Source organism: Oncorhynchus keta, chromosome 4 (genome assembly GCF_023373465.1).
Source record: "Oncorhynchus keta strain PuntledgeMale-10-30-2019 chromosome 4, Oket_V2, whole genome shotgun sequence".
Lineage (NCBI taxonomy): Eukaryota > Metazoa > Chordata > Actinopteri > Salmoniformes > Salmonidae > Oncorhynchus > Oncorhynchus keta.
In genome coordinates, this window is record NC_068424.1 from 50,333,730 (window position 1) to 50,358,206 (window position 24,477).

Consider the following 24,477-nt stretch of genomic DNA (forward strand, 5'->3'; position numbering starts at 1 on the left):
TCTGTGTCCAAGGCACATGGAGCGGACCCTGGAGCGCCTGCTGCAGACCCAGGCAGCCATGGAGGAGCTGGCGGTGGCCCTAGAACAGGCTGAGGGGGTCCGGGATGCATGGGAGCCTGTAGGGGACCTCTTCATCGACTCACTGCAGGACCACATCGATGCCACCAAGGTAAGCATGTATGTGTGCGTCTCAAATATTAAGCAAGCTGTCTGCTTCAAATCAAAAAGCTGGGTTTGTGCGTGTGCGTTTGGGTGTGCGTGTGCGTGTGTGTGTGTGAGTGTGTGTGTGTGTGTGTGTGTGTGTGTGTGTACTGTGCTCCTCACCACCAGGGCCAGACAGAATCTGCAGATATCAGATCTCAAATCAAAGTGATTTGAAATATAAAATACCTGTGGACTCGACACTAAATACTCGACATTAAATAGTGCCTGAAACATGAATAGATCCATCTTTATTGCTTAGATATGGAGACAATGCTATGAAGATATTGATAAGAAAACTGTCTAGAAGATTCCCTCGAGCTACGCTCGCTAATCTGTTAGCTGTGAAGAGGCTCCTCCACTCTGCTGGCTAGATGGCTGTTACTTCACTGTAATTATGGAAGATCTGTCTCTCTATCCCTCTGCTCTCTTAGCTTTGTTTCTGTTAGTATTGACTCAGTGTTCCTGGGCGACATGATTTGATTTTTAATTAATTTATTATGATCTTGTTAGTGTTTAAGTCTTGCATCTTCAGGACGTGTGTGCCACATGGGCTTATAAAACACTGTATTTGCAGAAGCAAAATGTAATTATTATATATACAGTACCAATCAAAAGTTTAGACACACCTTAAAACTATTTTCTACATTGTAGAATAATAATGAAGACATCAAAACGATGACATAACACATGGAATCATCTAGTAACCAAAAACGTGTTTAACAAATCAAAATATTTTTTATATTTGCAATTCTTCAAAGTAGCCACCCTTTGTTTTGTTGACAGTTTTACACACTCTTGGCATTCTCTCAACCAGCTTCATGAGGAATGCTTTTCCAACTGTCTTGAAGGAGTTCCCACAGATGCTGAGCACTTGTTGGCTGCTTTTCCTTCACTCTGCGGTCCAACTCATCCCAAACCATCGCAATTGGGTTGAGGTCAGGTGATTGGAGGCCTTTACACAACCTGGAGATGTGCTTTTGGTCACTGTCCTGTTGAAAAAAAAAGCGATAGTCCCACTAAGCCCAAACCAGATGGGATGGCATATCGCTGCATAATGCTGTGGTAGCCATGCTGGTTAAGTGTTCCTTGAATTCTAAATAAGTCCTGACTGTGTCACCAGCAAAGCACCCCCACGCCATCACACCTCCTCCTCCATGCTTCACAGTGGCAATCACACTTGCGGAGTTCAACCATTCACCTACTCTGCATCTCACAAAGATTGGAACTAAAATATTGGACTCATCAGACCAAAGGACAGATTTCCACCTTTCTAATGTCCATGTTTCTTGTTCCAAGCAAGTCTCTTCTTCTTATTGGTGTCCTTCAGTAGTGGTTTCTTTGCAGCAATTCGACCATGGAGGCCTGATTCACGCTGTCTCATCTGAACAGTTGATGTTGAGATGTGTCTGTTACTTGAACTCTGTGAAGCATTTATTTGGGCTGCAATTTCTGAGGCTGGTAACTGTAATGAACTTATCCTCTGCAGCATAGGTAACTCTGGGTCTTCCTTTGCTATGCCTGTCCTCATGAGAGCCAGTTTCATCATAGCGCTTGATGAAAGTTTCTTCAAGTGCAGTCGCAAATGTTCCGGATTGACTGACCTTCATGTCTTAAAGTTATGATGGACTGTCATTTCTCTTTGCTTATTTGAGCTGTTCTTGCCATAATATGGACTTGGTCTTTTACCAAATAGGGCTATCTTCTGTATACCACCCCTACCTTGTCACAACACAACTGATTGGCTCAAATGCATTAAGAAGGAAGAAATTCTACAAATTAACTTTTAACAAGACACACCTGTTAATTGAAATGCATTCCAGGTGAGAACCTCATGAAGCTGGTTGAGAGAATGCCAAGAGTGTGCAAAGCTGCCAATCAACGGGTGGTTACTTTGAAGAATGTTAAATATAACATGTATTTTGATTTGTTTAACACTTTTTGGGTTACTGCACAATTCTATGTGTTATTTCATAGTGTTGTTATCTTCACTATTATTCTACAATGTAGAAAATAGTAAAAATATAGACAAAAGGCTGAAAAGGGGCTGAAAAGGGCTGTACGGGCTGTATCCAGACATTCCACATTGCGTCTTGTAAGAACAGCCCTTAGTCGTGGTGTATTGACCATATACAACACCTCCCCGGGGCTTAAATACATAATGTTTTACTGTTTACTGGTTTGCTGTTTTGCTAAATGCACTTTAAATAAATTGTGATTTGATTTGAAAGGGCACAGACCTGTGCAAAATATACTGTAAACCTCATTATAATTTAGCTGTATGAACCCTAAATAGAAACCTTTCTTCCCAATGATGTGTGTTGTAAGAAGATAACTGTGCCTCACTTAGTTGAATAAACTAACATTAAATATTAACCTCTTTATAACACGTTTCTTCAGAAAAGTTTCAAATGTAATTACCTTGCCTGATTGTTATGAGGTTTATGGTAGCCTTTCCTTCCCACAAATCTGTGCTCCTTTGCCACCATAAATGTCACACTTAGTGTGTTTCAGTGTCTTTATGTACACAATTCATTTGTTTCAGAGAAAGTGTTAGTTTCTATCTTTCTCCTACATTCATTCTCCCAAACGGACAGCCAACTAAGCCGACAACAGCAGGCAGTGCATTGAGTCAATAGCCAGTGTCATGTTGATATGACAGAGTTCCCTCAGTTGATTGGCTGATGTTGAATCCCCAGCCAGTTATTTGTTTAGTTGTTAAGTCACAATGATCATGTCAATGTTTGCCTTGCTGTCAGTGCCAGCACATGTTCCTCCTTTTTCTATGTCTCCAGGGCAGGCATTCCAACAGGCTCTGTCTGTCTGTGGTACACACACACACACACACACACACACACACACGCACGCACGCACGCTCTCTCTCTCTCTCTCTCTCTCTCTCTCTCTCTCTCTCTCTCTCTCTCTCTCTCTCTCTCTCTCTCTCTTCTCTCTCTCTCTCTCTCTCTCTCTCTCTCTCTCTCTTCTCTCTCTCTCTGTATCTCTCTCTCTTCTCTCTCTCTCTCTCTCTCTTATCTCATGTTTTTGTCATGAGGCTGCAGCACAGACGCCATTAGCTTGATATAACTACAGCACTGTGTGCGCACACACACACTCACACATCCCTTAGATCATTAGTGCTGTTTTGGCTGGGTTGATCTGACTCTTAAGTTGCGTAAGCCATGAAGGGTCCCTGTTGTATTTCTCCCTTGGTGATGGTGTTTGTGCGGGCAGCAGCTCCAATACTAGGCCCACAGTCCACACAGCCATATAACAGAGTGAGTCTAATGCCATTACACTCAGTCAACTTGGGGAAAGGAATTGGGCATGCATTCTGAATTTTTTATTATTTGATGAATGTTATGAACCAAATTTCAATTGATTTCTATCATTTACTAAGTTGAAAACCCTACCATGTGTGTGTGTGTGTGGGGGGGGGGGGGTATGTGCCTCTCCCTCTCTAATTCTCTCTCTATTTCCTCCCTCTCCCTATCTAATTCACTCTCTATTTCCTCCCTCTCCCTCTCTAATTCACTCTCTATTTCCTCCCTCTCCCTCTCTAATTCACTCTCTATTTCCTCCCTCTCCCTCTAATTCACTCACTATTTCCTTCCTCTCCCTCTCTAATTCTCTAATTCATCCCTCTCCCTCTCTAATTCTCTATTTCCTCCCTCTCCCTCTCTAATTCTCTATTTCCTCCCTCTCCCTCTCTAATTCTCTAATTCATCCCTCTCCCTCTCTAATTCTCTATTTCCTCCCTCTCCCTCTCTAATTCTCTATTTCCTCCCTCTCCCTCTCTAATTCTCTAATTCATCCCTCTCCCTCTCTAATTCTCTATTTCCTCCCTCTCCCTCTCTAATTCTCTATTTCCTCCCTCTCCCTCTCTAATTCTCTTTCTATTTTCAACCCGTCCCTCTCTCATTCTCTATTTCCTCCCTCTCCCTCTCTAATTCTCTATTTCCTCCCTCTCCCTCTCTAATTCTCTATTTCCTCCCTCTCCCTCTCTAATTCTCTATTTCCTCCCTCTCCCTCTCTAATTCTCTATTTCCTCCCTCTCCCTCTCTAATTCTCTATTTCCTCCCTCTCCCTCTCTAATTCTCTATTTCCTCCCTCTCCCTCTCTAATTCTCTATTTTCTCCCTCTCTAATTATCTTTCTATTTTCAACCCGTCCCTCTCTCATTCTCTATTTCCTCCCTCTCCCTCTCTAATTCTCTATTTCCTCCCTCTCCCTCTCTAATTCTCCATTTCCTCCCTCTCCCTCTCTAATTCTCTAATTCATCCCTCTCCCTCTCTAATTCTCTATTTCCTCCCACTCCCTCTCTAATTCTCTATTTCCTCCCTCTCCCTCTCTAATTCTCTTTCCATTTTCAACCCTCCCTCTCTCATTCTCTATTTCCTCCCTCTCCCTCTCTAATTCTCTATTTCCTCCCTCTCCCTCTCTAATTCTCTATTTCCTCCCTCTCCCTCTCTAATTCTCTTTCCATTTTCAACCCCTCCCTCTCTAATTCTCTATTTCCTCCCTCTCCCTCTCTAATTCTCTATTTCCTCCCTCTCCCTCTCTAATTCTGTATTTCCTCCCTCTCCCTCTCTACATTCTCTATTTCCTCCCTCTCCCTCTCCAATTCTCTATTTTCTCCCTCTCCCTCTCTAATTCTCTTTCTATTTTCAACCCCTCCCTCTCTCATTCTCTATTTCCTCCCTCTCCCTCTCTAATTCTCTATTTCCTCCCTCTCCCTCTCTAATTCTCGAATTCATCCCTCTCCCTCTCTAATTCTCTATTTCCTCCCTCTCCCTCTCTAATTCTCTAATTCATCCCTCTCCATTTCTAATTCTCTATTTCCTCCCTCTCCCTCTCCCTCTCTAATTCTCTATTTCCTCCCTCTCCCTCTCTAATTCTCTATTTCCTCCCTCTCCCTCTCTAATTCTCTATTTCCTCCCTCTCCCTCTCTAATTCTCTATTTCCTCCCTCTCCCTCTCTAATTCTTTAATTCATCCCTCTCCCTCTCTAATTCTCTATTTCCTCCCTCTCCTTCTCTAATTCTCTATTTCCTCCCTCTCCCTCTCTAATTCTCTATTTCCTCCCTCTCCCTCTCTAATTCTCTATTTCCTCCCTCTCCCTCTCTAATTCTCTATTTCCTCCCTCTCCCTCTCTAATTCTCTATTTCCTCCCTCTCCCTCTCTAATTCTCTATTTCCTCCCTCTCCCTCTCTAATTCTCTATTTCCTCCCTCTCCCTCTCTAATTCTCTAATTCATCCCTCTCCCTCTCTAATTCTCTATTTCCTCCCTCTCCCTCTAATTCACTCACTATTTCCTTCCTCTCCCTCTCTAATTCTCTAATTCATCCCTCTCCCTCTCTAATTCTCTATTTCCTCCCTCTCCCTCTCTAATTCTCTATTTCCTCCCTCTCCCTCTCTAATTCTCTATTTCCTCCCTCTCCCTCTCTAATTCTCTATTTCCTCCCTCTCCCTCTCTAATTCTCTATTTCCTCCCTCTACCTCTCTAATTCTCTAATTCATCCCTCTCCCTCTCTAATTCTCTATTTCCTCCCTCTCCCTCTCTAATTCTCTTTCTATTTTCAACCACTCCCTCTCTCATTCTCTATTTCCTCCCTCTCCCTCTCTAATTCTCTATTTCCTCCCTCTCCCTCTCTAATTCTCTATTTCCTCCCCTCCCTCTCTAATTCTCTATTTCCTCCCTCTCCCTCTCTAATTCTCTATTTCCTCCCTCTCCCTCTCTTTCTCTATTTCCTCCCTCTCCCTCTCTAATTCTCTATTTCCTCCCTCTCCCTCTCTAATTCTCTATTTTCTCCCTCTCTAATTATCTTTCTATTTTCAACCCCTCCCTCTCTCATTCTCTATTTCCTCCCTCTCCCTCTCTAATTCTCTAATTCATCCCTCTCCCTCTCTAATTCTCTATTTCCTCCCTCTCCCTCTCTAATTCTCTATTTCCTCCCTCTCCCTCTCTAATTCTCTTTCTATTTTCAACCCCTCCCTCTCTCATTCTCTATTTCCTCCCTCTCCCTCTCTAATTCTCTACTTCCTCCCTCTCCCTCTCTAATTCTCTATTTCCTCCCTCTCCCTCTCTAATTCTCTATTTCCTCCCTCTCCCTCTCTAATTCTCTATTTCCTCCCTCTCCCTCTCTAATTCTCTATTTCCTCCCTCTCCCTCTCTAATTCTGTATTTCCTCCCTCTCCCTCTCTACATTCTCTATTTCCTCCCTCTCCCTCTCCAATTCTCTATTTTCTCCCTCTCCCTCTCTAATTCTCTTTCTATTTTCAACCCCTCCCTCTCTCATTCTCTATTTCCTCCCTCTCCCTCTCTAATTCTCTATTTCCTCCCTCTCCCTCTCTAATTCTCGAATTCATCCCTCTCCCTCTCTAATTCTCTATTTCCTCCCTCTCCCTCTCTAATTCTCTATTTCCTCCCTCTCCCTCTCTAATTCTCTAATTCATCCCTCTCCCTTTCTAATTCTCTAATTCCTCCCTCTCCCTCTCTAATTCTCTATTTCCTCCCTCTCCCTCTCTAATTCTCTATTTCCTCCCTCTCCCTCTCTAATTCTCTATTTCCTCCCTCTCCCTCTCTAATTCTCTATTTCCTCCCTCTCCTCTCTAATTCTTTAATTCATCCCTCTCCCTCTCTAATTCTCTATTTCCTCCCTCTCCCTCTCTAATTCTCCATTTCCTCCCTCTCCTCTCTAATTCTCTATTTCCTCCCTCTCCCTCTCTAATTCTCTATTTCCTCCCTCTCCCTCTCTAATTCTCTATTTCCCCCTCTCCCTCTCTAATTCTCTATTTCCTCCCTCTCCCTCTCTAATTCTCTATTTCCTCCCTCTCCCTCTCTAATTCTCTATTTCCTCCCTCTCCCTCTCTAATTCTCTAATTCATCCCTCTCCCTTTCTAATTCTCTATTTCCTCCCTCTCCTCTCTAATTCTCTATTTCCTCCCTCTCCCTCTCTAATTCTCTATTTCCTCCCTCTCCCTCTCTAATTCTCTATTTCCTCCCTCTCCCTCTCTAATTCTCTATTTCCTCCCTCTCCCTCTCTAATTCTCTATTTCCTCCCTCTCCCTCTCTAATTCTCTATTTCCTCCCTCTCCCTCTCTAATTCTCTATTTCCTCCCTCTCCCTCTCTAATTCTCTATTTCCTCCCTCTCCCTCTCTAATTCTCTATTTTCTCCCTCTCCCTCTATAATTCTCTCTCTATTTTCAACCTCTCCCACTCTCATTTTCTCTCCATTTCCTCCCTTTCCCTCTTTCTTATTTGCTCTCTTTCTCCCTCACCTTCCCTTTTCTCTCATTTCCCCTTCCTCTCTTTTCTCCTTCTACATCTCTCTCCTTTCATTCTCCCTCCCTCTCTCCCACCTCCAGTTGTTTAAGGAGGAGCTAACTCAGGTGAAGGAAGGCATGAAGCACATCAATGACCTGGCTCATGAGCTGGCCATTTCTGATGTCCATTTGTCCATGGACAACGCCCACTCCCTGGAGCACCTCAACAGCCGCTGGAAACTACTGCTGGTAACTTGACCTGAACCTCCCCACAACCACTTCCCTCAACCTCCCCATAACCTTCCCACAACCTCCCCACAACCACTTCCCTCAACCTCCCCATAACCTTCCCACAACCTCCCCACAACCACCTCCCTCAACCTCCCCATAACCTTCACACAATCTCCCCACAACCACCTTCCGTCCATACAACCTCTCCACAACATCACCTTGACTTCCACTCAACCAGTCGATAACATTATCTCAACTGAAAAACTTAACTTTTGCTCAATCTTTCTTCAAACTACCCTCACAACTTCCCGTAAACCTCCCTTCAACCTCCCCACAACATCACCTCAACATGGCCTCAGAATCCCTTCAACCTCCCCATAATACCCTTGCTGGTAACGTTTTAAAGGTGGGAAGTCATTAACGTCTGTAGAAATGAATGTACGTAAATGTTAAGTTGTCTGTTGCCTTTGTCTATTTATGCTTTTATGTTGGAAGAAAAATAAAATCTTACAAAAAAGAAAGGCTTACCTGCAAGCTCTCCTCAACAGTGCAGTACAAATATCTATATCAAAATCATCAAAAATCAAATACCATCTTATCGAGTTTCTGACCGAGTTTCTTGCAGTATGGGTCAGTAGTAAAGTGAGAGGCTCCAACAGTCTGTGGGTTTAGGCTTAGCTGCAGCTTTGCCTTGGCCTCTCTTGTGATTGCATCATTTTAGAGAGGATGCAACAAATGATGCCTTTTGTCTCCAGAGTGAAACCTATTGGATTGTTCTGAGGGGAAAATGGTGAGGATGCCAGGAATCAGCAAATAAGGCAAGGTCTCAGATAAGAAAAGAAGGCTTTTCTCTCTCCTCTGCTCCCTGTGTGTTGCTCTTTCTCCTCTGTTCCCTGTGTTGCTCTTTCTCCTCTGTTCCCTGTGTGTTGCTCTTTCTCCTCTGTTCCCTGTGTTGCTCTTTCTCCTCTGTTCCCTGTGTTGCTCTTTCTCCTCTGCTCCCTGTGTTGCTCTTTCTCCTCTGTTCCCTGTGTTGCTCTTTCTCCTCTGTTCCCTGTGTTGCTCTTTCTCCTCTGCTCCCTGTGTTGCTCTTTCTCCCCTGTTCCCTGTGTTGCTCTTTCTCCTCTGCTCCCTGTGTTGCTCTTTCTCCTCTGTTCCCTGTGTTCTTTCTCCTCTGCTCCCTGTGTTGCTCTTTCTCCTCTGTTCCCTGTGTCACTCTTTCTCCTCTGTTCTCTGTGTTGCTCTTTCTCCTCTGTTCCCTGTGTGTTGCTCTTTCTCCTCTGTTCCCTGTGTTGCTCTTTCTCCTCTGTTCCCTGTGTTGCTCTTTCTCCTCTGTTCTTTGTTTGCTCTTTCTCCTCTGTTCCCTGTGTTTGCTCTTTCTCCTCTGTTCCCTGTGTTGCTCTTTCTCCTCTGTTCCCTGTGTTGCTCTTTCTCCTCTGTTCTTTGTGTTGCTCTTTCTCCTCTGTTCCCTGTGTCTCTTTCTCCTCTGTCCCTGTGTTGCTCTTTCTCCCTGTTCCCTGTGTCACTCTTTCTCCTCTGTTCTCTGTGTTGCTCTTTCTCCTCTGCTCCCTGTGTTGCTCTTTCTCCTCTGTTCCCTGTGTTGCTCTTTCTCCCCTGCTCCTTGTGTGTTGCTCTTTCTCCCCTGCTCCTTGTGTGTTGCTCTTTCTCCCCTGCTCCTTGTGTGTTGCTCTTTCTCCTCTGTTCCCTGTGTTGCTCTTTCTCCTCTGTTCCCTGTGTTGCTCTTTCTCCTCTGCTCCCTGTGTTGATCTTTCTCCTCTGTTCACTGTGTTGCTCTTTCTCCTCTGTTCCATGTGTTGCTCTTTCTCCTCTGTTCTTTGTTTGCTCTTTCTCCTCTGTTCCCTGTTTGATCTTTCTCCTCTGTTCTTTGTGTTGCTCTTTCTCCTCTGTTCCCTGTGTTGCTCTTTCTCCTCTGTTCCCTGTGTTGCTCTTTCTCCTCTGCTCCCTGTGTTGCTCTTTCTCCTCTGTTCCCTGTGTTGCTCTTTCTCCCCTGCTCCTTGTGTGTTGCTCTTTCTCCCCTGCTCCTTGTGTGTTGCTCTTTCTCCCCTGCTCCTTGTGTGTTGCTCTTTCTCCTCTGTTCCCTGTTTTGCTCTTTCTCCCCTGCTCCTTGTGTGTTGCTCTTTCTCCCCTGCTCCTTGTGTGTTGCTCTTTCTCCTCTGTTCCCTGTGTTGCTCTTTCTCCTCTGTTCCCTGTGTTGCTCTTTCTCCTCTGCTCCCTGTGTTGATCTTTCTCCTCTGTTCACTGTGTCGCTCTTTCTCCTCTGTTCCCTGTGTTGCTCTTTCTCCTCTGTTCTTTGTGTTGCTCTTTCTCCTCTGCTCCCTGTGTTGCTCTTTCTCCTCTGTTCTTTGTGTTGCTCTTTCTCCTCTGCTCCCTGTGTTGCTCTTTCTCCTCTGTTCTCCGTGTTGCTCTTTCTCCTCTGTTCCCTGTGTTGCTCTTTCTCCTCTGTTCCATGTGTTGCTTTTTCTCCTCTGTTCCATGTGTTTCTCTTTCTCCTCTGTTCTATGTGTTGCTCTTTCTCCTCTGTTCTCTGTGTTGCTCTTTCTCCCTCCTCCTTGTGTGTTGCTCTTTCTCCCCTGCTCCTTGTGTGTTGCTCTTTCTCCTCTGTTCCATGTGTTGCTCTTTCTCCCCTGCTCCGTGTGTGTTGCTCTTTCTCCTCTGTTCCCTGTGTTGCTCTTTCTCCCTGCTCACTGTGTTGCTCTTTCTCCCCTGCTCCTTGTGTGTTGCTCTTTCTCCTCTGTTCCATGTGTTGCTCTTTCTCCCCTGCTCCGTGTGTGTTGCTCTTTCTCCTCTGTTCCCTGTGTTGCTCTTTCTCCCCTGCTCCCTGTGTTGCTCTTTCTCCCCTGCTCCTTGTATGTTACTCTTTCTCCCCTGCTCCTTGTGTGTTGCTCTTTCTCCCCTGCTCCTTGTGTGTTGCTCTTTCTCCTCTGTTCCATGTGTTGCTCTTTCTCCCCTGCTCCGTGTGTGTTGCTCTTTCTCCTCTGTTCCCTGTGTTGCTTTTTCTCCTCTGTTCCATGTGTTGCTCTTTCTCCTCTGTTCTCTGTGTTGCTCTTTCTCCCCTGCTCCTTGTGTGTTGCTCTTTCTCCCCTGCTCCTTGTGTGTTGCTCTTTCTCCTCTGTTCCATGTGTTGCTCTTTCTCCCCTGCTCCATGTGTGTTGCTCTTTCTCCTCTGTTCCCTGTGTTGCTCTTTCTCCTCTGCTCCCTGTGTTGCTCTTTCTCCTCTGTTCCCTGTGTTGCTCTTTCTCCTCTGTTCCCTGTGTTGCTCTTTCTCCTCTGTTCCCTGTGTTGATCTTTCTCCTCTGTTCCCTGTGTTGCTCTTTCTCCTCTGTTCCCTGTGTTGCTCTTTCTCCTCTGCTCCCTGTGTTGATCTTTCTCCTCTGTTCCCTGTGTTGCTCTTTCTCCTCTGTTCCATGTGTTGCTCTTTCTCCTCTGTTCCCTGTGTTGCTCTTTCTCCTCTGTTCCCTGTGTTGATCTTTCTCCTCTGTTCCCTGTGTTGCTCTTTCTCCTCTGTTCCCTGTGTTGCTCTTTCTCCTCTGTTCCCTGTGTTGCTCTTTCTCCTCTGTTCCCTGTGTCGCTCTTTCTCCTCTGTTCCCTGTGTTGCTCTTTCTCCTCTGTTCATTGTGTTGCTCTTTCTCCTCTGCTCCCTGTGTTGCTCTTTCTCCTCTGTTCCCTGTGTCGCTCTTTCTCCTCTGTTCCCTGTGTTGCTCTTTCTCCTCTGTTCTTTGTGTTGCTCTTTCTCCTCTGCTCCCTGTGTTGCTCTTTCTCCTCTGTTCTTTGTGTTGCTCTTTCTCCTCTGCTCCCTGTGTTGCTCTTTCTCCTCTGTTCTCCGTGTTGCTCTTTCTCCTCTGTTCCCTGTGTTGCTCTTTCTCCTCTGTTCCATGTGTTGCTTTTTCTCCTCTGTTCCATGTGTTGCTCTTTCTCCTCTGTTCTCTGTGTTGCTCTTTCTCCCCTGCTCCTTGTGTGTTGCTCTTTCTCCCCTGCTCCTTGTGTGTTGCTCTTTCTCCTCTGTTCCATGTGTTGCTCTTTCTCCCCTGCTCCATGTGTGTTGCTCTTTCTCCTCTGTTCCCTGTGTTGCTCTTTCTCCTCTGTTCCATGTGTTGCTCTTTCTCCCCTGCTCCGTGTGTGTTGCTCTTTCTCCTCTGTTCCATGTGTTGCTCTTTCTCCTCTGTTCTCTGTGTTGCTCTTTCTCCTCTGTTCCATGTGTTGCTCTTTCTCCTCTGTTCCATGTGTTGCTCTTTCTCCCCTGCTCCGTGTGTGTTGCTCTTTCTCCTCTGTTCCATGTGTTGCTCTTTCTCCTCTGTTCCATGTGTTGCTCTTTCTCCCCTGCTCCGTGTGTGTTGCTCTTTCTCCTCTGTTCCATGTGTTGCTCTTTCTCCTCTGTTCTCTGTGTTGCTCTTTCTCCCCTGCTCCTTGTGTGTTGCTCTTTCTCCCCTGCTCCTTGTGTGTTGCTCTTTCTCCTCTGTTCCGTGTGTTGCTCTTTCTCCCCTGCTCCCTGTGTGTTGCTCTTTCTCCTCTGTTCCCTGTGTTGCTCTTTCTCCCCTGTTCCCTGTGTTGCTCTTTCTCCTCTGTTCCCTGTGTTGCTCTTTCTCCTCTGTTCCCTGTGTTGCTCTTTCTCCTCTGTTCCCTGTGTTGCTCTTTCTCCTCTGCTCCCTGTGTTGCTCTTTCTCCTCTGTTCTCTGTGTTGCTCTTTCTCCCCTGCTCCTTGTGTGTTGCTCTTTCTCCCCTGCTCCTTGTGTGTTGCTCTTTCTCCTATGTTCCCTGTGTTGCTCTTTCTCCCCTGCTCCTTGTGTGTTGCTCTTTCTCCTCTGTTCCATGTGTTGCTCTTTCTCCCCTGCTCCTTGTGTGTTGCTCTTTCTCCTCTGTTACCTGTGTTGCTCTTTCTCCTCTGTTCCCTGTGTTGCTCTTTCTCCCCTGCTCCGTGTGTGTTGCTCTTTCTCCTCTGTTCCATGTGTTGCTCTTTCTCCCCTGCTCCGTGTGTGTTGCTCTTTCTCCTCTGTTCCATGTGTTGCTCTTTCTCCTCTGTTCCATGTGTTGCTCTTTCTCCTCTGTTCCATGTGTGTTGCTCTTTCTCCTCTGTTCCCTGTGTTACTCTTTCTCCCCTGCTCCTTGTGTGTTGCTCTTTCTCCTCTGTTCCCTGTGTTGCTCTTTCTCCTCTGTTCCCTGTGTTGCTCTTTCTCCCCTGCTCCATGTGTTGCTCTTTCTCCTTTGTTCCATGTGTTACTCTTTCTCCCCTGCTCCTTGTGTGTTGCTCTTTCTCCTCTGTTCCCTGTGTTGCTCTTTCTCCTCTGTTCCCTGTGTTGCTCTTTCTCCTCTGTTCCCTGTGTTGCTCTTTCTCCTCTGTTCCCTGTGTTGCTCTTTCTCCTCTGTTCCCTGTGTTGCTCTTTCTCATCTGTTCTTTGTGTTGCTCTTTCTCCTCTGTTCCCTGTGTTGCTCTTTCTCCTCTGTTCTGTGTTGCTCTTTCTCCTCTGTTCCCTGTGTTGCTCTTTCTCCTCTGTTCTCTGTGTTGCTCTTTCTCCTCTATTCCCTGTGTTGCTCTTTCTCCCCTGCTCCTTGTGTGTTGCTCTTTCTCCCCTGCTCCTTGTGTGTTGCTCTTTCTCCCCTGCTCCTTGTGTGTTGCTCTTTCTCCCCTGCTGCCTGTATGTTACTCTTTCTCCCCTGCTCCTTGTGTGTTTCTCTTTCTCTCCTGCTCCTTGTGTGTTGCTCTTTCTCCCCTGTTCCCTGTATGTTACTCTTTCTCCCCTGCTCCTTGTGTGTTGCTCTTTCTCTCCTGCTCCTTGTGTGTTGCTCTTTCTCCCCTGCTCCTTGTGTGTTGCTCTTTCTCCCCTGCTCCTTGTGTGTTTCTCTTTCTCTCCTGCTCCTTGTGTGTTACTCTTTCTCCCCTGCTCCTTGTGTGTTGCTCTTTCTCCCCTGCTCCTTGTGTGTCGCTCTTTCTCCCCTGCTCCTTGTGTGTTGCTCTTTCTCCCCTGCTCCTTGTGTGTTGCTCTTTCTCACCTGCTCCTTATGTGTTTCTCTTTCTCTCCTGCTCCTTGTGTGTTGCTCTTTCTCCCCTGCTCCCTGTATGTTTCTCTTTCTCCCCTGCTCCTTGTGTGTTGCTCTTTCTCTCCTGCTCCTTGTGTGTTGCTCTTTCTCCCCTGCTCCTTGTGTGTTGCTCTTTCTCTCCTGCTCCTTGTGTGTTGCTCTTTCTCCCCTGCTCCTTGTGTGTTGCTCTTTCTCCCCTGCTCCTTGTGTGTTGCTCTTTCTCGCCTGCTCCTTGTGTGTTGCTCTTTCTCTCCTGCTCCTTGTGTGTTTCTCTTTCTCTCCTGCTCCTTGTGTGTTGCTCTTTCTCACCTGCTCCTTATGTGTTTCTCTTTCTCTCCTGCTCCTTGTGTGTTGCTCTTTCTCCCCTGCTCCTTGTGTGTTGCTCTTTCTCACCTGCTCCTTATGTGTTTCTCTTTCTCTCCTGCTCCTTGTGTGTTGCTCTTTCTCACCTGCTCCTTATGTGTTTCTCTTTCTCTCCTGCTCCTTGTGTGTTGCTCTTTCTCTCCTGCTCCTTGTGTGTTGCTCTTTCTCCCCTGCTCCTTGTGTGTTGCTCTTTCTCTCCTGCTCCTTGTGTGTTGCTCTTTCTCCCCTGCTCCTTGTGTGTTGCTCTTTCTCCCCTGCTCCTTGTGTGTTGCTCTTTCTCGCCTGCTCCTTGTGTGTTGCTCTTTCTCTCCTGCTCCTTGTGTGTTACTCTTTCTCCCCTGCTCCCTGTATGTTGCTCTTTCTCCCCTGCTCCTTGTGTGTTGCTCTTTCTCCCCTGCTCCCTGCATGTTACTCTTTCTCCCCTGCTCCTTGTGTGTTGCTCTTTCTCTCCTGCTCCCTGTATGTTGCTCTTTCTCCCCTGCTCCTTGTGTGTTGCTCTTTCTCTCCTGCTCCCTGTATGTTGCTCTTTCTCCTCTGTTCCCTGTTTTACTCTTTCTCCCCTGCTCCTTGTGTGTTGCTCTTTCTCTCCTGCTCCCTGTATGTTGCTCTTTCTCCTCTGTTCCCTGTGTTGCTCTTTCTCTCCTGTTCCTTGTGTGTTGCTCTTTCTCCCCTGCTCCTTGTGTGTTGCTCTTTCTCCCCTGCTCCTTGTGTGTTGCTCTTTCTCTCCTGCTCCTTGTGTGTTACTCTTTCTCCCCTGCTCCCTGTATGTTACTCTTTCTCCCCTGCTCCTTGTGTGTTGCTCTTTCTCTCCTGCTCCCTGTATGTTGTTCTTTCTCCCCTGCTCCCTGTATGTTACTCTTTCTCCCCTGCTCCTTGTGTGTTGCTCTTTCTCTCCTGCTCCTTGTGTGTTGCTCTTTCTCCCCTGCTCCCTGTATGTTACTCTTTCTCCCCTGCTCCTTGTGTGTTGCTCTTTCTCTCCTGCTCCCTGTATGTTGCTCTTTCTCCCCTGCTCCTTGTGTATTGCTCTTTCTCCCCTGCTCCTTGTGTGTTGCTCTTTCTCCCCTGCTCCCTGCATGTTACTCTTTCTCCCCTGCTCCTTGTGTGTTGCTCTTTCTCTCCTGCTCCCTGTATGTTGCTCTTTCTCCCCTGCTCCTTGTGTGTTGCTCTTTCTCTCCTGTTCCTTGTGTGTTGCTCTTTCTCTCCTGCTCCCTGTATGTTGTTCTTTCTCCCCTGCTCCCTTTATGTTACTCTTTCTCCCCTGCTCCTTGTGTGTTGCTCTTTCTCTCCTGCTCCTTGTGTGTTGCTCTTTCTCCCCTGCTCCCTGTATGTTACTCTTTCTCCCCTGCTCCTTGTGTGTTGCTCTTTCTCTCCTGCTCCCTGTATGTTGCTCTTTCTCCCCTGCTCCTTGTGTATTGCTCTTTCTCCCCTGCTCCTTGTGTGTTGCTCTTTCTCCCCTGCTCCTTGTGTGTTGCTCTTTCTCTCCTGCTCCCTGCATGTTGCTCTTTCTCCCCTGCTCCTTGTGTGTTGCTCTTTCTCTCCTGCTCCCTGTATGTTGCTCTTTCTCCCCTGCTCCTTGTGTGTTGCTCTTTCTCTCCTGCTCGCTGTATGTTGCTCTTTCTCCCCTGCTCTTTGTGTGTTGCTCTTTCTCTCCCGTTCCTCGTGTGTTACTCTTTCTCCCCTGCTCCTTGTGTGTTGCTCTTTCTCCCCTGCTCCTTGTGTGTTGCTCTTTCTCCCCTGCTCCTTGTGTGTTGCTCTTTCTCCCCTGCTCCTTCTGTGTTACCATTTTCTTGCTCTGTCTCTCTTGTCCTTTCTCTTACTGTCTCTCTCAATTCAATAATTCTATTCAGTGATTAGTCTGTCTTCCGTTGCCAAAGTAAGAACACAGAAACCTATTGAACGCCACCCCCCTCTCTCTCCCTCTCACTCTCCTCTTCCCCTCATTCTCCTGTTGAATAATGTGATGCTAAATCCCTGTCATTTGAATAACATCATATGTTGCTGCTGCTGCTCTCTCTCTGCTGTGACACAGACGTAATGCATTTTTCCTTTAAGGCTGATACTCTAATATTTTTGGTCTTGAATAATTTAGTAATTCCGCTGCAAACGTCCGTTAGCCTAGTAGTCTAGCGGTAGTGGAGATAGATGGTAGTACGCTGCAGAGTTGGCAACGACATCTCCTTGCAGCATTCCAACTGCTCCAAATTAGTCTGAAGCAATCTGCGTAGGCTTGAGCGCATCCTGCCTTATTCATTTGGGCGAGCCAGTGTGCACAGCCGTGTGTATGTTGAGCAATGGCAATGTTTTCCTCTCCATAATGCTAACTTCTCATCTCAGCTCGTTGGGCTTGCTTGTCCTTGAAGTGCCTCGGGATAACTGTGCCTTGTTCTATCTCACTCTCTTTCTCAGTGTGATTGGCAGGGCCAGCTCCAGGCATAAGTGACATAAGTGGCCGCTTAGCGCCCCCAGCACTAAGGGGCCCCCGACCCAAAAAACGATAAATATATTTACATATATACTACTGGTCAAAAGTTTTAGAACACCCACTCGTTAAAGAGTTTTTCTTTATTTTTACTATTTTCTACATTGTAGAATAATAGTGAAGACATCAAAAAGCACATATGGAATCATGTAGTAACCAAATAAGTGTTAAACAAATCAAGTAGCCACCCTTTGCCTTAATGCCAGCTTTTAACACTCTTGGCATTCTCTCAACCAGCTTCACCTGGAATGCTTATCCAACAGTCTTGAAGGAGTTCCCACATATGCTGAGCAGTTGTCGGCTGCTTTTCCTTCACGCTGTGGTCCGACTCATCCCAAACCATCTCAATGGGGTCGGGGGAGTGTGGAAGCCAGGTCATCTGATGCAGCACTCCATCACTCTCCTTCTTGGTCAAATAGTCCTTACACAGCCCGGAAGTGTGCTGGGTCAGTGTCCTTTTGAAATACAAATGATAGTCCCACTAAGCTCAAAGCAGATGGGATGGTGTATCTCTGCAGAATGCTGTGGTAGCCATGCTGGTTAAGAGTGCCTTGAATTTTAAATAAATCACAGACAGTGTCACCAGCAAAGCACACCAACACCATAACTCCTCCTACTCCATGCGTTACAGTGGGTACCACACATGCGGAGATAATCCATTCACGCACATTGCGTCTCACAAAGACACAGTGGTTGGAACCAAAAAATCTCAAATTTGGAGTCCAGACTAAAGGACACATTTTCACCTGTTTAATGTCCATTGCTCATGTTTCTTGGCCCAAACAAGTTCCTTCTTATTGGTGTCCTTTAGTAATGGTTTCTTTGCTTTGCAGCAATTGGACCGTGAAAGCCTGATTCACGCAGTCTCCTCTGAACAGGTGATGTTGAGACGTGTCTGTTACTTCAACACCCTGAAGCATTTATTTGGGCTGCAATTTCTGAGTCTGGTAACTCTAATGAACTTATCCTCTGCAGCAGAGGTAACTCTGGGTCTTCCTTTCCTGTGGCGGTCCTCATGAGAGCCAGTTTCATCATAGCGCTTGATGGTTTTTGAAACTGCACTTGAAGAAACTTTCTTGACATTTTCCATATTGACTGACCTTCGTGTGTTAACGTAATGATGGACTGTCGTTTCTCTTAGCTTGTTCTTGCCATAATATGGATTTGGTATTTTACCAAACAGTGCTTGTTGGCTGCTTTTGACTGGAATTGTATATACAAAAGTATGTGGACAACCCTTCAAATTAGTGGATTCGGCTATTTCAGCCACACCCGTTGCTGACAAGTGTATAAAAACGAGTACACAGCCATCCAATTTCCTTACTGAAGAGCTCAGTGACTTTCAACGTGGCTTCGTTGCAACAAGTCAATTCCTCAAATTCCAGCCCTGCTAGAGCTGCCCTGGTCAACTGTAAGTGCTGTTATTGTGAAGTGGAGACGTCTAGGAGCAACAACGGCTCAGCCGGCGAAGTGGTAGGCCACACAAGCTCACAGATTGGGACTGCTGAGTGCTGAAGCGCATAAAATTGTCTGTCCTCGGTTGCAACACTCATTACCAAGTTCCAAACGGCCTCTGGAAGCAACGTTAGCACAAGAACTGTTAATCTGGAACCTCATGAAATAGGTTTCCATGGCCGAGCATCCCCACACAAGCCTAAGATCTCCATGTGCAATGCCAAGCATCGGCTGTAGTAGTATAAAGCTCGCCGCCATTGGATTCTGGAGCAGTGGAAATGGGTTCTCTGGAGTGATGGATCACGCTTCACCATCTGGCAGTCTGACGGATTAATCTTGGCTTGGCGGATGCCTGGAGAACGCTACCTGCCCCGAATGCAGAGTGCCAACTGTAAAGTTTGGTGGATGAGGAATAATGGTCTGTGGCTATTTTTCATGGTTCAAGCTCCTTAGTTCCAATGAAGGGAAATCTAAACACTGCAGTATACAATGACATTCTAGACGATTCTGTGCTTCCAACTTTGTGGTAACAGTTTGGGGAAGGCCCTTTCCTGTTTCGACATGAGAATGCCCCTGTGCACAAAGCGAGGTCCATAAATGGTTTGTCGAGATCAGTGTGGAAGAACTTGACTGGCCGGAAGAGCCCTGACCTCAACCCTATCGAACACCTTTGGTATGAATTGCAACGCCGACTGCAAGCCAGTCCTAATCGCCCAACATCAGTGCCCGACCTCACTAATGCTCTTGTTGCTGAATGGAAGCAAGTCCCCGCAGCAATGTTTCAACATCTAGTAGTGGAAAGCCTTCCCAGAAGAGTGGAGGCTGTTATGGCAGCAAAGGGGGGACCAACACCATATTAATCCCCATTATTTTGGAATGAGATCTTTGACGAGCGTGTCCACATACTTCTGGTCATGTGGTGTACATATATACACTGAGTGTACAAAACATTAGAAACACCTGCTCTTTCCATGACATAGACTGACCAGGTGAATCCAGTTGAAAGCTGTGATCCCTTATTGATGCCACCTTCAAACAGTGTAGATGAAGGGGAGGAGACAGGTTAAAGAAGGAATTTTAAGCCTTGAGACAATTCAGACATGGATGAATGGGCAAGACAAAATATTAAAGTGCCTTTGAACGGGATATGGTAGGTAGCAAGTGCTCGGCGCAAAGGTTTGAGTGTGTCAAGAACTGCAAAGCTGCTGGGTTTTTCACGCTCAACAGTTTCCCGCGTGTATCAAGAATGGTCCAAACACCCAAAGGACATCCAGTGAACTTGACACAACTGAGGGAAGCATTGGAGTCAACATGGGCCAGCATCCCTGTGGAACGTTTTCGATATCTTGTAGAGTCCATGCCTGACGACTCCAATGGTGGTCCTAATGTTTTGTACATTCAGTGTATATACACATTTCTTTAGGAATTCAGTCTGGGTCTCGACTTACTGTTGAGAGTTAGAATAGTAGAATACACACAGTGCAATGTTTTTTATTTGGCTGTGCAGTAGTTTTTGTCTTGTTCTGTCAGTCACTGACAGGCACTCAATTAGCATGTCAGCTAACAATTTTTAGATTGGTAAATTAGTCTAGCCAGCAATCTATATTTGTAGTAATCACGCAGGGCAGGTATCCAGGGGTCCCCTATTGATTCTGTTAGTCACTCTCACTCCGATGTCATTAACATGGTAAGTCTTGGCAAAATGTGTAGAATTGTAGCTTTTAATACATACATTTTTTCTCTCCGCCAACAAGAGGGCCACTAAAATGTTTTACCCACGAGGAAGGGGAGCCCCCCAACCAATTCTCGCTTAGGGCCCCAAAAGGCCAGGGCCGGCCTTGGTGAGTGGATTTAGCGCCCTTTGTTTGTGGAGCTGTTTCGACATCCTCTGACAATGATTTACATGCTGAATCGAATACCTTGTAAATAAACCAGGATTAGTCCTCAACAAATCCCTTTTGGGACAGCCACATCGACAAAAACACACCGTACAGAGACAATGAATGGCACACCTTATTTTCATGAACTCAAATCCCTCTCCCTTGTTGACACACACCCCCACACCTCTATTCCGATACACAGCTTACTGTGAAATGACTGTCCTCATTTAAAAAGACCCTAACAGATCGGAGTGGATTCAGTGACGTCTTTCCATACTCAATGCTCTTCAAAGGGCTGTGGCAAGGTGGCAGGGGAGGTGTGTCAATGTTTACATTTTTCCCATAGCCCTATCTAACTGCCAAACGAAGGATGAGGAGAGGAGGGAGATGTCTGTGTGTGTTTGTAGCGGGTGTGAGATGAGATAAAGACGGTTCCGTTATTCTCTTTGATTCTTTTGATCAAATGTAATTGAATTTTGCCCGCGCTGTGTTTGCGTGTGTGTTTGTGTGCGTGTGTGTGTGTATAATTCAATGTCATGTAAATGTGTGTATGTGTGTGTAATGTAATGTAAATGTATGTCTCCTCGCAGGGCTCCATTGAAGAGCGTCTGAAGCAGCTGCAGGATGCCCATAGAGACTTTGGTCCTGGATCCCAGCACTTCCTCTCCAGTAAAGGCTCCACATTCATTAGAAGCTGGTGCCGGGTGCTGTGATGCTCTGTGCCACGCTGTGCTATGCCTGTATAGTGGCTGGGGGCAGGATGGGGGCGGGATGTTGAAAATGCGGATGGGGAGGGGGGAGGGGGGTTGTAGGGGGGACTAGAACATGGTTGGTCACAGTGTGAGGCTGTGTGTGTGACTGTGTCGTCTGGGTCGTGTGACGAGGGGGCAGGCTTTGTACCTTGAGCCCCCACTGAGTCACAGCAGCAGTATTGTGTGTCTGTGCTCAGTCACGTGTGTGTGTGTGTGTGTGTGTGTGTGTGTGTGTGTGTGTGTGTGTGTGTGTGTGTGTGTGTGTGTGTGTGTGTGTGTGTGTGTGTGTGTGTGTGTGTGTGTGTGTGTGTGTGTGTGTGTGTGTGTGCATGCTGCTCTGTGATTGTGGTGGTAGTAAAAGGGAACCCCTACTGTCCTCGATTCCCCCCCCCCCATCCAGCTCTGCTGTGTCAGCACTGTCATGCTTCTGGGGCTGATCTCTTTATCCCTGCCAGGAATGTGTGTGTGTGTGTGTGTGTGTGTGTGTGTGTGTGTGTGTGTGTGTGTGTGTGTGTGTAGCTGCCTCAATGTGTTCATTGTGACGGTGTCCTTGTGTGTGTGTGTCTCCCTTAACTTCCCAGCCATTCCAGTCTAGCATATTCCATTCCCAGCTAGCTTACCCCTGTAGTTTACTGCTAAAATGCTACATTGAATGGGTCTTGTCAATATTCCTCCTCCGTCTCCCATATATCCCATTAGCCTTTGCAAACAACCAAATCCTCTCTGAGACTGGACACAAAAGGCTGCTTTTCCCTTCATTCAGCTGTAGCTCACCTGTTATGTGACGCAGCTCTCCCTCTGTGGTGCCTGAATGTTCACAGACGGTCTGGGTTGATGCAGATCATGCCCCAAATGGCACCCTTTCCCCCTATTTAGTGCACTATACCCATAGGGCCCTGGTCAAAAGTTGTCCACTAAATGCACTAAATAGGGAATAGGGTGCCATTTGGGACATGAGCATGGTCAGTGGTTATGTGCAAATGGCTTTTCATGCTTGATGTGCCTCAGCAATTGATTTCCCCCTCACTTTCAGGTTCAGTGCAGATACCCTGGGAACGCGCCATCTCTCCAAACAAAGTGCCCTACTACATCAAGTAAGTCCAACTGCGTGTGTGTGTGTGGGGGGTCTGTGTGTGTATGTGTAGTACATTAAGTCCAACTGGGGGACATGAGTGCAGACAGTCCAAAAGTGTGTGGAGAAAAAAGGTCCTTAGGTCGTTGTTGGGAAAAGACATTCACTTTGCTTGAGATGGCAGTATTGAGTTACCTGGAGAGAACGCATTCATACTAAGGTATCCCTCGGAGAACAGTGTTGAGTTACCTGGAGAGAACGCCTTCATACTAAGGTATCCCTCGGAGAACAGTGTTGAGTTACCTGGAGAGAACGCATTCATACTAAGGTATCCCTCGGAGAACAGTGTTGAGTTACCTGGAGAGAACGCCTTCATACTAAGGTATCCCTCGGAGAACAGTGTTGAGTTACCTGGAGAGAACGCATTCATACTAAGGTATCCCTCGGAGAACAGTATTGAGTTACCTGGAGAGAACGCATTCATACTAAGGTATCCCTCGGAGAACAGTGTTGAGTTACCTGGAGAGAACGCCTTCATACTAAGGTATCCCTCGGAGAACAGTGTTGAGTTACCTGGAGAGAACGCCTTCATACTAAGGTATCCCTCGGAGAACAGTGTTGAGTTACCTGGAGAGAACGCATTCATACTAAGGTATCCCTCGGAGAACAGTGTTGAGTTACCTGGAGAGAACGCATTCATACTAAGGTATCCCTCGGAGAACAGTGTTGAGTTACCTGGAGAGAACGCATTCATACTAAGGTATCCCTCGGAGAACAGTGTTGAGTTACCTGGAGAGAACGCATTCATACTAAGGTATCCCTCGGAGAACAGTGTTGAGTTACCTGGAGAGAACGCATTCATACTAAGGTATCCCTCGGAGAACAGTGTTGAGTTACCTGGAGAGAACGCATTCATACTAAGGTATCCCTCGGAGAACAGTGTTGAGTTACCTGGAGAGAACGCATTCATACTAAGGTATCCCTCGGAGAACAGTGTTGAGTTACCTGGAGAGAACGCCTTCATACTAAGGTATCCCTCGGAGAACAGTGTTGAGTTACCTGGAGAGAACGCCTTCATACTAAGGTAATTGTGCCACTGGAGGGGAATATCTGATGGGCCCTCTGTCGGGCACCTAATCGATTCCAACAGTCTCACACAGGTAATAACGAACGCTGGTGGTGAAGTGGCCCCGGGGTCCTGGCAAACTTCCTGCTCGGGGATCGCTCATTTATTTCACTGTGCTCGTCATTTATTTATTGGCTATCTTTTTCTCCCCTATATATTTTCCTTTTCCTGCGCTGCGCTGCTCCATGTAGCAGTTGCTGGCAGGGATTTGGGTTGAGTGCTCAGATAGGTTGTCTGTTTAATGAAGTGTAGAGACAGTAGTAGCTCTCTGTGTGAAGCCTCTTACATGGTTGCCGTAGCTCCGTCAGAGCAGTAGAAGCAGTAGTAGCAGCTGGTACACAGTGAAGGGTGAGGAGTGACCGTAGTGGAACATAGGTCCTACTGCCTTGTTGTTGCTGTGTGTCGGAGCTTTGCAGGTTCATAAACTCATAATTAGAAACAACTCTGTCTACTTTCTCCCTTGTTACACTGTACCTGTCTCTCTATTCCTCCTCCTCTCTACACTATCCTCTGCCCCCCCCCCCACCCTCTCTCTAAATTCTTCTTCTTTCTCTTTGCTCTTTGTTTCTTTTTCCTCTTCTCTAACTACTTTACTCGTTCCTCATGTAACTCTGTCCTCCTTTGCTCTCCACCTCTCTCCTCTCCCCTCTCTCCTCTCCACCTCTCCCCTCTCCCCTCTCCCCTCTCCCCCCTCTCCCTCCCTCTCCTCTCTCCCCTCTCTCCTCTCTCCTCTCCCCTCTCCCCTCTCCCCTCTCTCCTCTCTCCTCTCTCCTCTCCCCTCTCTCCTCTCCCCTCTCCCCTCTCCCTTCCTCAACTCCCTCAGCCATCAGGGCCAGACGACATGCTGGGATCATCCAAAAATGACAGAGCTGTACCAGGCACTGGGTAAGACAGAGACAATTAAAGAGTTCCCCTCTCTGAGCTTTTTCCACTTAGGCCCTCACCGGCCATCTCCACAGGGGCCTCGCCACCGTCACCCCGTACCTCATTAAGGCCCTGTATTTCAGACACCCCCGAGATGGACGACACTGTGTCGGCTCTGTGATTAGCTATTTCCTGCATTTAAATTAATTGTGATTAAATGGCATCGGATTCCTTTTATTAATGGGATCTGACAGGGGGGTTGTCCACACACACGCACGCACGCACGCACGCACGCACGCACACACACACACACACACACACACACACACACACACACGTTGAGATGCTATCAGAGATGGAGGGAGCGGAATTATGTAGAAACATGGCCCCTGCTAATGACTCACTGATGGACTGATAAATGTGGGGAGAATGAGGGCAGACGAGGGGTGGTCTGTCTCATCTGGAGGAAGACGGATGGAGAGAGGGAGAGAGACAGAGAGACAGAGAGAGAGACAGAGAGAGAGACAGAGAGAGAGAGAGAGAGAGAGAGAGAGAGAGAGAGAGAGAGAGAGAGAGAGAGAGAGAGAGAGAGAGAGAGAGAGAGAGAGAGAGAGAGAGAGAGAGAGAGAGAGAGAGAGAGAGAGAGAGAGAGAGAGAGAGGGGACGGAAGAGTAGAAGGGGATAGAAAGGGGGTTTGTTTTCTCTCTTGTCCTCATCCTCTGATCTTCTCTTTTTCATTTTTCCCTCCCTCCCTCCTTCCCT

General features: G+C 46.8%; 1 protein-coding gene across 1 annotated transcript in view; it reads left to right on the forward strand.

Moving 5' to 3' along the window:
* The window catches only part of LOC118384025 (dystrophin-related protein 2-like), a 267,685-nt gene that overhangs the window by 133,357 nt on the left and 109,851 nt on the right, over positions 1 to 24,477 (forward strand). The window contains exons 7-11 of the mRNA XM_052509144.1: positions 13 to 169; positions 7,566 to 7,712; positions 20,492 to 20,570; positions 21,687 to 21,747; positions 23,675 to 23,736. Of these exons, the coding sequence (XP_052365104.1) occupies positions 13 to 169; positions 7,566 to 7,712; positions 20,492 to 20,570; positions 21,687 to 21,747; positions 23,675 to 23,736 (506 nt within the window). The remainder of the gene's footprint in view (positions 1 to 12; positions 170 to 7,565; positions 7,713 to 20,491; positions 20,571 to 21,686; positions 21,748 to 23,674; positions 23,737 to 24,477) is intronic.